Below are 14,016 nucleotides of genomic sequence, written 5' to 3'. Positions count from 1 at the left end.
TTGAGCGCCTCGGCCAGCACGGCCTCATCATCAACCCGGCGAAATGCCAGTTTGGCGTAACGGCCGTCGACTTCCTGGGGCACCGCATCACGAAGCGCGGGGCCGTCCCGCTGCCTACCAAGGTGGAGGCAGTCACATGTTTCCCGCGCCCCCGCTCCATCAAGGCCCTACAGGAATTTTTGGGGATGGTAAATTTTTACCACCGGTTCGTGCCTCGTGCCGCCCAACTCATGCGCCCCCTGTACGAAGCCCTCCAGGGCAAGCCGGCCAAGCACGACGTCGCCTGGACCACAGAGATGGACGCGGCGTTCATGGGCGAGAGGTGGCCCTCGCCAATGCAACCATGCTGGCACACCCGGCGCTCGACGCACCCATCGCCCTCACCACGGACGCTTCCGACTACGCGGTGGGCGCCGTGTATGAACAGTGGGTGAACGGAGCTTGGCAACCGCTGGCCTTCTTCAGCCGGCAGCTTCGCCCTAACGAGCGCAAGTATAGCGCTTTCGACCGCGAGCTCCTCGGCCTTTACCTGGCCGTTCGCCACTTCTGCCATCTTTTGGAGGGCCGCCCGTTCACGGTGTTTGTGGACCACAAACCCCTGGTCTTCGCCATGGCCAAGGTTACGGAGCCGTGGTCGGCCCGCCAGCAGCGCCACCTCTCCGTCGTGTCCGAATTTACGACGGACATCCGGCACGTTGCGGGCAAGGGCAACGCTGTGGCCGATTGCCTCTCCCGGTCCGGCACGAACGCCGTCCACCTGGGTGTAGACTTCCCCCGCATGGTGGCCGACCAGACCGCCGACCCCACGGTGCAAGCCCTCTGGACAGCGGACACCTGCCTGCGGTTGGCCGACGTCCCCTTCAAGGACACAGGCACGGTTCTCCTGTGCGATGTTTCCCTGGGCCAACCTCGCCCCATCGTGCCCACCGGATGGCAGCGGCACATTTTTGACGCCCTCCACGGCCTTTCCCACCCGGGCCGGAAAGCATCACAGAAGCTCGTGGCAGCAAAGTTCGTCTGGCACGGGCTCCGTAAGGACGTCCGCGACTGGGCCAATGCCTGTGTCGCCTGCCAGTGCGCGAAGGTCCACCGGCACACCCAGGCCCCGTTGGCACCATTCGACGTGCCCGCGCGGCGCTTCGACCACGTCAATGTGGACCTGGTGGGACCCCTTCCCTCCTCGCGGGGCTTCACCCACCTCCTCACGATGGTGGACAGGACCACCAGGTGGCCGGAGGCCATCCCGCTGGCATCAACAACATCCGCCAACGTGGCGCAGGCCTTCATTGGCACTTGGATTGCCCGTTGCGGTGCGCCCTCGGACATGTCCTTCGACAGAGGCCCGCAATTCACCTCCGAGCTTTGGGGCGCAGTCACCCAGGCCTTGGGGGTCAAGCTTCACCGCACCATGGCCTACCACCCCCAAGCCAACAGCTTGTGCGAGCGGTTCCACCGCTCGATGAAGGCCGCTCTCAGAGCCAGCCTCCAGGACGACGGTTGGGCCGATAGGCTCCCGTGGGTCCTATTGGGCCTCCGAACGGCCCCTAAAGAGGACCTCCAGGCTTCCACCGCCGAGCTGGTCTACGGCCAGCCACTGCGACTGCGAATTCATCCCTGATGCCACTGGCCCCTGGTCCGCGGCTCGCCAACGCTCGGACCTCCAGGAGGCCGCCAGGAGATTTGTCCCCGTGCCCACGTCCCACCACGGCTGCCCCCCAACCCCACGTCCCCCCAGCACTTCGCACTGCGGAGTACGTTTTTATCCGGCACGACGTACACCGGGGACCGCTCCGGCCGCCGTACGATGGGCCTTTCCGGGTCCTGCAGAGGGACGACAAGTCATTCATCGTCGACATCGGCGGCAAGCCGGACCGCATCTCCGTGGACCCGCCTCAAGCCGGCCCATTTGGACCTCGACCAACCTCCACGGTTGGCCCTTCCTCCACGACGGGGCCGTCCCCCGTCAACCAAGCCCCCCGCCCGACCATCCACCGCCACACCGCCGACCACCCCCACACGAATCGCCAGGGGTCGTTTCGGCCGGGTGATCAGGACCCCCCTCAAACTGACTCTCCCGGTGCAGGTTAATTCTTGGGGGGCGCATGTAGCGGTTACCGGAAGCATGACACAATTACCGTGCACCGGCCGATGACGCAACCGGCAAGCGGTCACGTGTCCGGACTCGCCCGGGCGTATCCAGACTTGCCCTCTCGGGCGAACACTCGCCTTGCATACCACGCCCCGTCGAGAGGCGTGACTTACCTATTTTGCATACCACGCCCCGCCTGAGAGGCGTGGCTTTTGTGTGTTCAGTTTGCGTTATAAATTGCCGCCCGTTCGAGGGGCGGATTCAGTGTGCTTTTGAGTTCTTTGGTTTTGAGCTAAATAAATAGCTCGGTGAAACTTCGTTCCTGTGTCGTCCATTTTGTCTGGCTTTATCGTGCGAGCACAGCTCCCACAATAGCCTATTTTACTCCAGGGGGTCCCAGGATTACCCACCCAAAATATCGTTGCGATCGGTTGAGCCGTTTTTGCAGTACCTTCGAACGGACAGACGGACAGACATTTGGTGAATTATAGTAAGATAAGTGTAATCGTTACACTAATCCCTTCGTAGTGACTGCAAAGTTACTGGAGGTTAAAATATATCTTCTATACATTAAAGTAGCGGCAATTTTGTGTCACGCTACGTCATTACGTCTATTTTCAACTAAAGTATAAAACAAGCCCGGCTACGCCGCTGTTAGACTTTCGGTCTTGTTTTTAGTACACATAGTCGAGACTCATGGAAGAGCTAGTATTAGTACATTGAACGGATCAGGACACAACAGGCCCAATCTAATAGTGGAGAGAGAGGAGAGAGAGACCAACAGCACAGTTAAAAGCCATGATCGAGGGAAACTTGGACAAACAATGGGTGTAGGGAGGAATGCCATGCAGGATAGAATGCATGAGGTGGAGAAGATGGACACACGGAAACTCTAAGGAGGGGAAACTGGAAAATTGGAAGGAGGAGGGATTTGGGTGGGGTTAAAAAGGGTAGAAAAGATCATGCTTTTGGATTGGGGACGATCCGAGATGGTCGTGAACAGCTGTTTTGAACGCCTGGAGGGAATAGTCCAAGCCATTTAGCCCAAATATGGGGCCAGATAGGAAAAAATTGCAACACTACATATCAGTGCGAAATTGTATGCAGTAATATATACCAGATAACATATCAAAAGTCTAAAGCTCTAAAAATATGGGGTGTCTGTCAAAATCACTGGTACATGGACCCCCCTTTTCATCCTTTTGCGGTACGATTTGTTCACATTTTGCGATACATTCCGAGCACATGGTATATAATTATACTTTTAATATCAGGAATTACAGCATGTTACAGCCCCAGTATGGCCCATACGGAACAAAAAAATAAGCACGTAAACAAAATTCCCAATAGCTAAATACTGATCACTGATATGCAAATACATGAATCACTTGTCATGACTGTTTCAGAATTATGGCACATTTTGTTGATTAAAATCACAAACTCATAATAAAATCACATATAGAGAAACTAATAATACTGACTCATAAAATACTGTCGGAAGTCAAGGATTCACTTAAAAGTAAAAAAATGTCCACAATTAACTAATTCAGCTGCATGTAACAGTCTATAACAACAGTCCACTACCTAATCATCATTTTCCTCGTCATCGTCGTCGCTGAAACTGTCCAGGACGGAGTTGGTGCAGCCAGATCCACGGCACTGACCACAAGCAGGAGAACACTCCAAGTTGTTCTTGCGGCATGTACACCGTGCGGAACCACAATCGGTCGAACAGTTGCACCGGATAACATTCAACAAATCCTGAGGTGCTGGAGGGAGGTCGGTCATAACTGGAACAAGATTGCCGTCGCTCATTCTCCAGCCCCAATCCACTGGTTGTAGGCTGTTGTTTCTTTTCCACTGCTGTATTTGCAGATACACCCGTCTGCTGTGATATCTCACTGCAGCAGATGTGGGCGGTAAGGTCTGTGGGAGTATCTTCGAAGTCTTGACTGCGACCTGTTCACAAAACCGCTTGTACCTGAGGGAATCCAAACTTTCATCAGGTTTACCCTTGTAGAGACACACGAGTGCTATCTCTCCTGCAGCCTCGACCACATCTGGTGATGCATCCTCAGCCAAGAACTGTTGGGATTGAGTTTGGAAGAGTGTGCTCATCATGAATTTCTTCAGTGACGCTCCTTTGCCAAGGCCGTACAGTCGAGACGTCGTGTCACATCCCAATACTGCGTGTATGAATAGGATGCTTTCACACACAGCTGCACCTAGCTGACGTTTCATGGACTTCACATTCCAGATGTGGTTTGGTTTTGTAGTGGATTTTGCCTGACTATACATAAACAAGTCGTGTGCTTCTAGGTTTGCGTAGAAGCAGAGTAGGACGATCAGATCTGTGTCTTCTCCTATAAGGGCTGTGTTCCTCATGTTCGCCGAACTGACTGCGGTCTGGACGATTAGCAGGTCAGCATCTTCCTGGGAATGATGGGTCTGGCATCCAGAAAGCCAGAGGTATCTGCTCAACATGTTGATGAAGTTCTGTTTGTTGTTGAGGTTTCCCAGGAAGATGTCTTTCTTCATGGTCAACTTCATGTCATCAGTGAAAGTCACTTCTGGTCCACCTCTACCTGCTGCTCGCCTCTGGTGGGTCATGTGCTTGGTTGATTGACCAAGATATCCATCAAATATTACGATGGCCTTTCCGTACTTTCTTGTAACATAGTCACAGTGGAGCATGCAGATCTCTCGATATGTTGGTGAACCACGTGGCCATGGTATACGGTGCAGCAGACTTCCACCATCCAAGACATACTGGATTTCGCTGATTGACTCTATGGTACCTGGTTCAAGTTTAGACCAGATAGCATCTCCGAGTACGGACTTCTGGGCTTCACGTATCATCAGCTTTTCATCAAACAGCGCAGGTGGATGAGGGCATAACTCAAAGCGAAACATCTCTTCCTTATCTTCAGCAGATTTTGAGATGATGATGAGACGCTGGAATAGCAGTTCTGGGTCTATCTGTACCTGGTCTTTACCAACTCGCACAGATGATCTGACCTTCAGAAATGTGGTGGCTTGGTCTTTGCGCTTGAACGTGTAGTGGACAACTGACTGATTTGTCATGGAGTGCATGATCTTGTCTCCAATGAGCTTGGCATTGTCGACATCAACCTTACTGCCAGCGTTGACACCAGTCATTATGTTCCTGAGGGATGGATGACACTTGAAAGGATTTCTGTCAACTAGAGCGACCTGTAGTGTACTTGTATCTTGCATGTCGCGATGCTGCCTGGTTTTGCCCATCTCTTTGTTCTGTTCACCTGTGCTGTACTTCACTCCAGTGAGCTCTTGCATCGATCTGTTCGTCTCCGAACAAGCCGGCATGGACAAAAGCCACGTTAACCGTTGTTGCTCTGTCATTCCTCTTCCTCTTGTTAACCCCCCGCTGGTCTTCATACTTCTCATGAGTACTTGCTCAATCATCAGGTCTGAGGAAATTCCAGCCCAAGCTCTACTACTTCTTCGGGCGACATGGAAGCCCTGAGTAAACTTACGGTGCACATCTGGATAGTCCTGTTCTAAGCTGTGCATTATTTGCAGGTAAATCCTGGCAGACTTAGCATAGAGTGAATGACCTGAGGCTGCTACATATGGTAACATATCAGATACAGCTTCGAGGTGCAGGGACCGGTTTCCCATACGCTCGGCTTTGATGAATTTTCTTAAGATCTTCACCATATCCATATACTGTAACCACAGTTTCGCTGTTCGGTCTTTGGTCAATGATTCTGTCTGTGTTTGAAAGACTTTGCTGATCTTGTCAAGGATTGGATCACTTGCTACATCGTTGGAAGATCGTGTGCCTTTCATCAACGCATCATACAGGGTCCTTGCTTTACTCACATCTGGATGAATCACATCATCATCGGCCAAGCCACTCATTGCATCTTCATCCCGAACTGGCAAGTCTTCTGCAGTTCTGTATTGTGTTCCTCCAAGAGGATCAGACAGGAGGAGTGCATTCAGGACAGCATCCAGGAGGATGTGTGCCCGTACAGCCCTGGAAATTGCTTTTCCTGTTAGGATGTGATCCACTGCATTTGGTGCGTATATGAGTTCTAGCAGCTCCTTCAACCCAGAACCACCCATGAGGTGCCCTATGCTGCCAAGGAAGCTCATTTCCATATGAAAGGCACCTAGCCTTACCACAATACGTCGCATGGGGCTTCCATCTGGCTCCGAGAGAATGATCGACAATGCCTTCCACCATAGTGGCTGATCAAAGGTGATGATGGTAGGTACATCATGTTGTTTAGCATGTTGCGCAATGTAGTTGAGAGTGGAGTAGATGCATGTAGTGTCGCTCGAGCTCAAATCAATCATTGGGAGAAACAGGACAGACGATTTTGAATGCTGGACACCACGATGTAAGAGTTGCATCATCCCGGACCATGCAGGTCTTGGTATCTTGAACAGCAGTGACGTCTTCCACAGTACATCAAGGTTGGCTGTGGGACCATGGGCTCTCATGATAGGCACGCTCCCATAAGTCAAGGTTGCAAGTGCCTGGTCGTCAGCTCTATGGTACTGTATCTGGATTCTTCCAGTTGTTTCTATGTCGCTGGCAGTGACCTGAGCTCTAGGAATCGGATGTCCTTGTGTTGTTCCAGGGGTAATCATGGCTATTATCCCCATGCCATGGAAGGTGTTGTGTCCGTCTGAGGTTCTAATGTTGTGGTCGACGTTGTCAGCTGCATATTGAACAAATTCTCCCTTGTGGTTGGGTATGTCCGTACCCTGGTATACAGCTGCATTTTGGTTGAAACGTGTGACTTCCTTGTATGAGCTGCTATACCCATGTGCATGCAGTGAATCAATAAGGAAACGAGAGGCGAAATGGTGCTGCAGCTGCACCCCTAGTGCAATTTGCAGTGGAGCAATCAAGACACGTGGTCGTGCAGCTTGCATTATAACCTGACCAATTGAAGCTATCTTCAGCTCTACATCTTTTGCCTTCAAGATCTTTCCAAGAAAAATCTTCAGAGTATCAGGAAGAAAGTTGAGGCTGGCGTCTTTGAACTCAAAGTCTTCCGATGTTGGGTATGTTTCATTCCCTGTTTCCACTTGCTTTATGTCATCCAGTATGAATTTAGCGGCAGCTTCCAGGATTATTTTCTTCTGAATCATAGGATCCTTAGACTGGTTTGCATGAAACTCCAAAAGTACACTGTCAGCTGTTTGCCTCATCGTTGCAACATTCGATTTGCCATTAACTGTTGTGACAATGACTCTGTCGCCAAAGTGTTCAATCAGTCTGTCTTTCATATATCTTTGAGAATAGGACTCGGCATTTGAGTCAGCAAGATACTCGGCCATTTTGTCCACCAGATCAGAGATTGTGTTTTGTTCGTCGTCATTTTCCTCAAGGAATTCAGTCACCTTTATAAATGCCTGACATCTGTCATCCAGAGCAGGACGACCGCCTTCGTGTGGTGATTTGTATCGTCTACCCAATTTCTGTTTCTTCTGTACTGTTTCATTATGTACAAAATTCAGAGGGATCAGTTTCCCTGTCCGGAAATTTGAACTGCATACCTGGTGATACACGGCATCTGCCGCTGGAAGGTCACACACAATGAGCAGTCGAGCCCGAACAGTATCGGCCCATGCATCGTTCCTTGTTGAGCACTTTTGCAGAAGACTATCTTTACATTCTGTAAATGTGATAGAGTGGACATCTCCTTGTTGTTTCCTGTTATCAAAGTTCACCTTTGTACCACAGAAGAGGCAATCTGCTTTGAAGTTGAAGGCTTCCTCTGCTGATCGGAGCGATACACTTGGGCCTGGTCTGTGTGTATCTCTGATACTCTGTGCTACCTTTATTGGATTGCAGTATACACGTCGGCATTCTTGATGAACAACTTGACCTGGAACAGTCTGTATTGGGTCACTGCGCTGGTCACTAACAACATTAATAGTCCGACTTCCCTTTTCACGAAGTGTCACTACTGGATTATCGTTGTTGGTGGATTCATTGCAGAACACACACGAATTGGCCGCCATTCTTCAGGGTTGGATTACCTGCAAATATAGAAAAGTTGAATATACTATTACTGTATGTTATTGCCAATAGACCTAAACATACTAAATACATGTCATTGATGGGATTAAAAACTAAGATATATATGGTTCACAAACAAATAATGATGTACCGTCGCTTGCTGTGGAGTGAGCAGTCTTTGTAAAATGGGGTGTGGTTAAATAAGACACTAAAACAGTAAAAACTTCACTTATATATACAATATTGTACAGTATGATATCCTTTATTTATTATATCGTGCTAGTGATTAGGTCCAGTGTATAAAATAAGCAATAGAAGTTCAGAGAGCGACAATAATCATAGCATGCGGCATATGTACGTCTTTTAACATGGGGCTAAATGGAGAAAGCTTGATTGCATTATTTGAGAGTCACCCCATATTTTTAGACCTTTATACTTTTAGTATGTTATAAAGGTACCTTGAGGGTAATCAATACTAATGAGATCGGTAGTGTTGCAGTTTTTTCCCCGTCAAATGCTAAATGGCTTGGACTAGAAGAATGAGATTGAAGAGAATGTTGGTTGATTGATTCCAAAGGTGAGAAAAAGAGAAATGAATGAGTGGAGGTGAGCATTGGTTCTGGATTTAGGTAATTTCACCAGAAAGGAGTTGATAGTGGATTCTCTGTCTTTTGCACCTGAGAAGGTGGAGAAGGTTCTTTCAACCCTTGACGCTGACCATCTGGCAAACCCTCCCATCTACTTTACAAACAATCCTCTTGAGGAAGTTCAGTCATTCAAACTCGTAACTCTAACTCCAACCCCAACCCAACCATTCTGTTTATCAACATCACAACCATCGACTTTATCAATATCACAACCATCGAGTTTATCAACATCACAACCATCAAGTTTATCAATATCACAACCATCGAGTTGATCAATATCACAACCATCGAGTTTATCAATATCACAACCATCGAGTTTATCAACATCACAACCATCGAGTTTATCAACATCACAACCATCGAGTTTATCAACATCACAACCATCGAGTTTATCAACATCACAACCATCGAGTTTATCAACATCACAACCATCGCGTTTATCAACATCACAACCATCGAGTTTATCAACATCACAACCATCGAGTTTATCAATATCACAACCATCGAGTTTATCAACATCACAACCATCGAGTTTATCAACATCACAACCATCGAGTTTATCAACATCACAACCATCGAGTTTATCAACATCACAACCATCGAGTTTATCAACATCACAACCATCGAGTTTATCAACATCACAACCATCGAGTTTATCAACATCGCAACCATCGAGTTTATCAATATCGCAACCATCGAGTTTATCAATATCACAACCATCGAGTTTATCAACATCACAACCATCGAGTTTATCAACATCACAACCATCGAGTTTATCAACATCACAACCATCGAGTTTATCAATATCACAACCATCGAGTTTATCAACATCACAACCATCGAGTTTATCAATATCACAACCATCGAGTTTATCAATATCACAACCATCGAGTTTATCAACATCACAACCATCGAGTTTATCAACATCACAACCGTCGAGTTTATCAATATCACAACCATCGAGTTTATCAACATCACAACCATCGACTTTATCATTATCACAACCATCGAGTTTATCAATATCACAACCATCGAGTTTATCAACATCACAACCATCGAGTTTATCAACATCACAACCATCGAGTTTATCAACATCACAACCATCGAGTTTATCAACATCACAACCATCGAGTTTATCAATATCACAACCATCGAGTTTATCAACATCACAACCATCGAGTTTATCATTATCACAACCATCGAGTTTATCAATATCACAACCATCGAGTTTATCAACATCACAACCATCGAGTTTATCAACATCACAACCATCGAGTTTATCAATATCACAACAATCCTGTTCATTACAAACCACAATGTTGATTGATCCATGAATCTGTTAGAAACCCATCTAATGTGTAACATTACTGTGTTATTTATGGCCTATGACATGATTGGTTTCATTGTTTTTTATTGTGTAAATTGGTCTGAATGGACACTGGACAGTCAGTGTGAGTTGTCATCTAAACAAGTGCCAAACTCTTCCCAACTGATGGATCCACTTCGTTATTGGTTGATTGTTGAATAAAATTTCAAAAGTTTGCCACGAGTGTTTCTAATGATGAATTGTATTTGAACAGATGGAGTTATTAATTTAGGATTTTTCTTTCCTGCCTGCACCGCATGTCCGACTGTGCAGCTGTAGTCGAGTCGAGGCGGCCGTGCTCGAGGCTCAGGCTGGTAGTGCTGCAGCGTCTCCATCACTCCTGTGTGCAGACGCCTCGCTGGGTATCGTTCGTGAAACGCAGTGGGTACTGCACCTCCGATGCACCTTCTGGGTACAGAGTCATCCACATGGTTATCCAGGCCCAAAGCCTCCCTTTTTGCAAATGACCCTCTCTCATGTTTCCCTCATCTTTTTGTCTGTGTAAAGTTTATGAATTGGTTATTTTTATTAATATTTCACAAGGCTTGAATCATATATGCAGAAAAGTTAAAGTGTATATTTTATTAGAACATGGCCGAGGAGCGACGCTGATATTCCAAATAATGAATAAAGGAAGAGGAAGTTGGAGCAGAGAGTGTGCTTGTTCACCTCATTAATGACTCAAATGAAACTCGACATTACGTCTTAATTTGCACTCGAACACCACTCACATGAACACTCTGCGTAGGTTTTTTGATTGAACATGGCAAAGGCTGAGGTTCTTTCTTCCACCCGAGATGGGTCGTGGAATGAACGTCCAGAGTGGATTCACAGGATGCCTTTCACGTCCCACCATGAGATTCACAAACTCCATAAAGCACCTTGACCTGGCAACGACCTTGACCTGGCACATTTGGTTCAAAGGTCATGCAAAACAGATCCACAGACCTGCAGTGAGAGGCAGAAAATAAAGTTCCACAAATGGCAAAACCCCCAATGACACGGGCAACGAACAACCCCTGATAAAACACAGAAAGGAATGAAGGGATTACAGTATGGTTTCCCAAGCAAAGAGAAAGTAAATCGAGAAATTAATGAGGAAGTTACGAAGAATGAGAGAATAATATTTCACGCCATTTAATGCACGTACAGCTTTGAAGGGAGTTTTTGAACGTGCTCATGCAGGAGCCGGTGAACACTCGATTTGAAAGGTTATCGGGAAGGCAAAGAGGTACATGATGTTGAAAATATCGCAAAACTACCGAGGCCAGAACAGCTGCTTCGGAGTCTTGCAATAAAACAGGGCTCGGGGTAATTGATTACATGGAGTAAACAAACCGTCATGATGTGCTTTGAAAGGACTAGTTGTCATCATTCAGATATTGTGCACCATCCGAAAACGTGCAAATGCAATACAGGAACAGGCCTCACCACACAGACTCATCAAGACCCTTATATACAGCAATGTACATATAAAGCGCATCACAAGAATCTTTGAACCATATAAAGCGCATTTTCAGAATCATTGGAATCTCCCGCGATGAAGCGAACTCCGAGGGCCTTTCACTCACTCACCGCAGGCAGGTTGGTGGTCTTTCTGTCTTCTACCGACTCCTCTCCGGCCTTGCACACCCAGCTCTGTCTGTGCTCTGTCCCCCAAATATTCCTACAGGTTGCACAAGATCTGCCAGCAACCCTCTTATGGTGAAACTGCCAAATTCAAGACTCTCTGCTCACCTTCACTCCTTCATTCCTCTTTTCTCCCGCCTCTGGAACAAACTCCCACACTCTCTTCAATCCCACTCCTCCATCCAGGTCTTTAAAACAGCTGTTCACCACCATCTCTTATCTTCCCCCATCCAAAACCTTGATCTTTTCTACCCCCGTCAATTCACCCCAGATCCACTTTTTTGAAATTCCGACTTCTTTCCTGGCAGTCCCAGCAGTGTCCATGTGTTTTTCTACCTCCCACCACTCCCTCCCCCGCCCCCCCCCATTCCCATGCCTCCTCCCCCCAAGCCCTCTCTCTCCCACAGACCTCCCAATGTCCCTGTTCTCTGCTGTTGTACTTGTGTGCTTCCCTCTCTCCCCATCTTGTCTCCCGCTCCCTTTATCTTATGTTTTATGTGTCAGTTTATTTTTATGTAACTAATGTTAGCTCTTTCACGAGCCTCGATTGTATGCAAAAAAAACAAAAACAAAAAGTGCGGAAAAAGGTTTTTCTTGTACAAACGAGCAGGACCGCACCAGCTATGTCAAGGATGCCCCGTTCTCTGCACCACGGGCGACACCCAGCATAGTGTGTGCAGACATCAGCGGTTGTGGGGACGCCGCCTGAGCCTCGACTACAGCTGCACGGTCAGGTATGCGGTGCGGGCAGAAAGGTGCAGGCAGCAAAGAAAAAACAAATAAATAACTACATCTGTTCAAAAGGAAATAAAACCTCATGATACATTTGTGGCAAGCTTTTGAAATAAAAAAAAATTGATCATTCCCAAAAATTCGACAAGTAGCCCTGGATACCATCACCGCGACATCGGCACAAAGATAGATTCATCATTCAATCACGTTCTCTGCACCCTGTGTCTGCATTGGTAACATCACGACCCATGACCCGACCGATGCAGACGCAGCACGTCTATTTTTTGAGTATCTTTGTGCTCAGTAAATATTGGCTTGTAATCACAGGGAATCTTGGCTTGTAATCACAGGGAATCTTGGCTTGTAATCATAGGGAATCTTGGCTTGTAATCACAGGGAATCTTGCCTTGTAATCACAGGGAATCTTGGCTTGTAATCACAGGGAATCTTGGCTTGTAATCACAGGGAATCTTGGCTTGTAATCACAGGGAATCTTGCCTTGTAATCACAGGGAATCTTGGCTTGTAATCACAGGGAATCTTGGCTTGTAATCACAGGGAATCTTGGCTTGTAATCACAGTGAATCTTGGCTTGTAATCACAGGGAATCTTGGCTTGTAATCACAGGGAATCTTGCCTTGTAATCACAGGGAATCTTGGCTTGTAATCACAGGGAATCTTGGCTTGTAATCACAGGGAATCTTGGCTTGTAATCACATGGAATCTTGGCTTTTAATCACAGGAAATCTTGGCTTGTAATCACAGGGAATCTTGGCTCGTAATCGCAGGGAATCGTGGCTTGTAATCACAGGGAATCTTGGCTCGTAATCACAGGGAATCTTGGCTCGTAATCACAGGGAATCTTGGCTCGTAATCACAGGGAATCTTGGCTTTTAATCACAGGGAATCTTGGCTTGTAATCACAGTGAATCTTGGCTTGTAATCACAGGGAATCTTGGCTTGTAATCACAGGGAATCTTGCCTTGTAATCACAGGGAATCTTGGCTTGTAATCACAGGGAATCTTGGCTTGTAATCACAGGGAATCTTGGCTTGTAATCACAGGGAATCTTGGCTTGTAATCACAGGGAATCTTGGCTTGTAATCACAGGGAATCTTGGCTTGTAATCACAGGAAATCTTGGCTTGTAATCACAGGGAATCTTGGCTTGTAATCACAGGGAATCTTGGCTTGTAATCCCAGGGAATCTTGGCTTGTAATCGCAGGGAATCTTGGCTTGTAATCGCAGGGAATCTTGGCTTGTAATCGCAGGGAATCATGGCTTGTAATCACAGGGGATCTTGGCTTGTAATCACAGGGGATCTTGGCTTGTAATCACAGGGAAACTTGGCTTGTAATCACAGGGAATCTTGGCTCGTAATCACAGGGAATCTTGGCTCGTAATCACAGGGAATCTTGGCTCGTAATCGCAGGGAATCTTGGCTCGTAGTCGCAGGGAATCTTGGCTCGTAGTCGCAGGGAATCTTGGCTCGTAGTCGCAGGGAATCTTGGCTCGTAGTCGCAGGGAATCTT

General features: G+C 47.3%; 2 protein-coding genes across 10 annotated transcripts in view; one reads left to right on the top strand and one right to left on the bottom strand.

Annotated features, from left to right (window-relative positions):
- The window catches only part of ZNF335 (zinc finger protein 335), a 167,056-nt gene extending 156,284 nt beyond the window's left edge, over nt 1–10,772 (top strand). For all 6 annotated transcript variants that reach the window (XM_068115359.2, XM_068115361.2, XM_068115355.2 and 3 more), the window contains one exon: nt 10,398–10,772. In XM_068115359.2, the coding sequence (XP_067971460.2) occupies nt 10,398–10,403 (6 nt within the window). In that variant the 3' untranslated portion in view covers nt 10,404–10,772. The remainder of the gene's footprint in view (nt 1–10,397) is intronic.
- Nucleotides 10,682–14,016, bottom strand: part of ANKS6 (ankyrin repeat and sterile alpha motif domain containing 6) — a 33,637-nt gene continuing 30,302 nt past the window's right edge. Inside the window, exons 9-10 of one of the 4 annotated variants that reach the window (XM_078779181.1) lie at nt 12,372–12,475; nt 10,682–11,072 (exon numbers count right to left, since the gene is read on the bottom strand). In XM_078779181.1, coding sequence (XP_078635307.1) covers nt 12,375–12,475 — 101 coding nt within the window. In that variant the 3' untranslated portion in view covers nt 10,682–11,072; nt 12,372–12,374. Of the gene's footprint in view, nt 11,073–12,171; nt 12,476–14,016 lie in introns of those variants that run through there. The other 3 variants (XM_078779182.1, XM_078779183.1, XR_013623638.1) reach the window with 3 other exon arrangements.

The sequence above is a fragment of the Myxine glutinosa genome, chromosome 5 (assembly GCF_964187855.1).
Source record: "Myxine glutinosa chromosome 5, kmMyxGlut1.1, whole genome shotgun sequence".
NCBI lineage: Eukaryota > Metazoa > Chordata > Myxini > Myxiniformes > Myxinidae > Myxine > Myxine glutinosa.
Note: the sequence above shows the minus strand (reverse complement) of the source record. Positions and strands in the feature narration are given on the sequence as shown.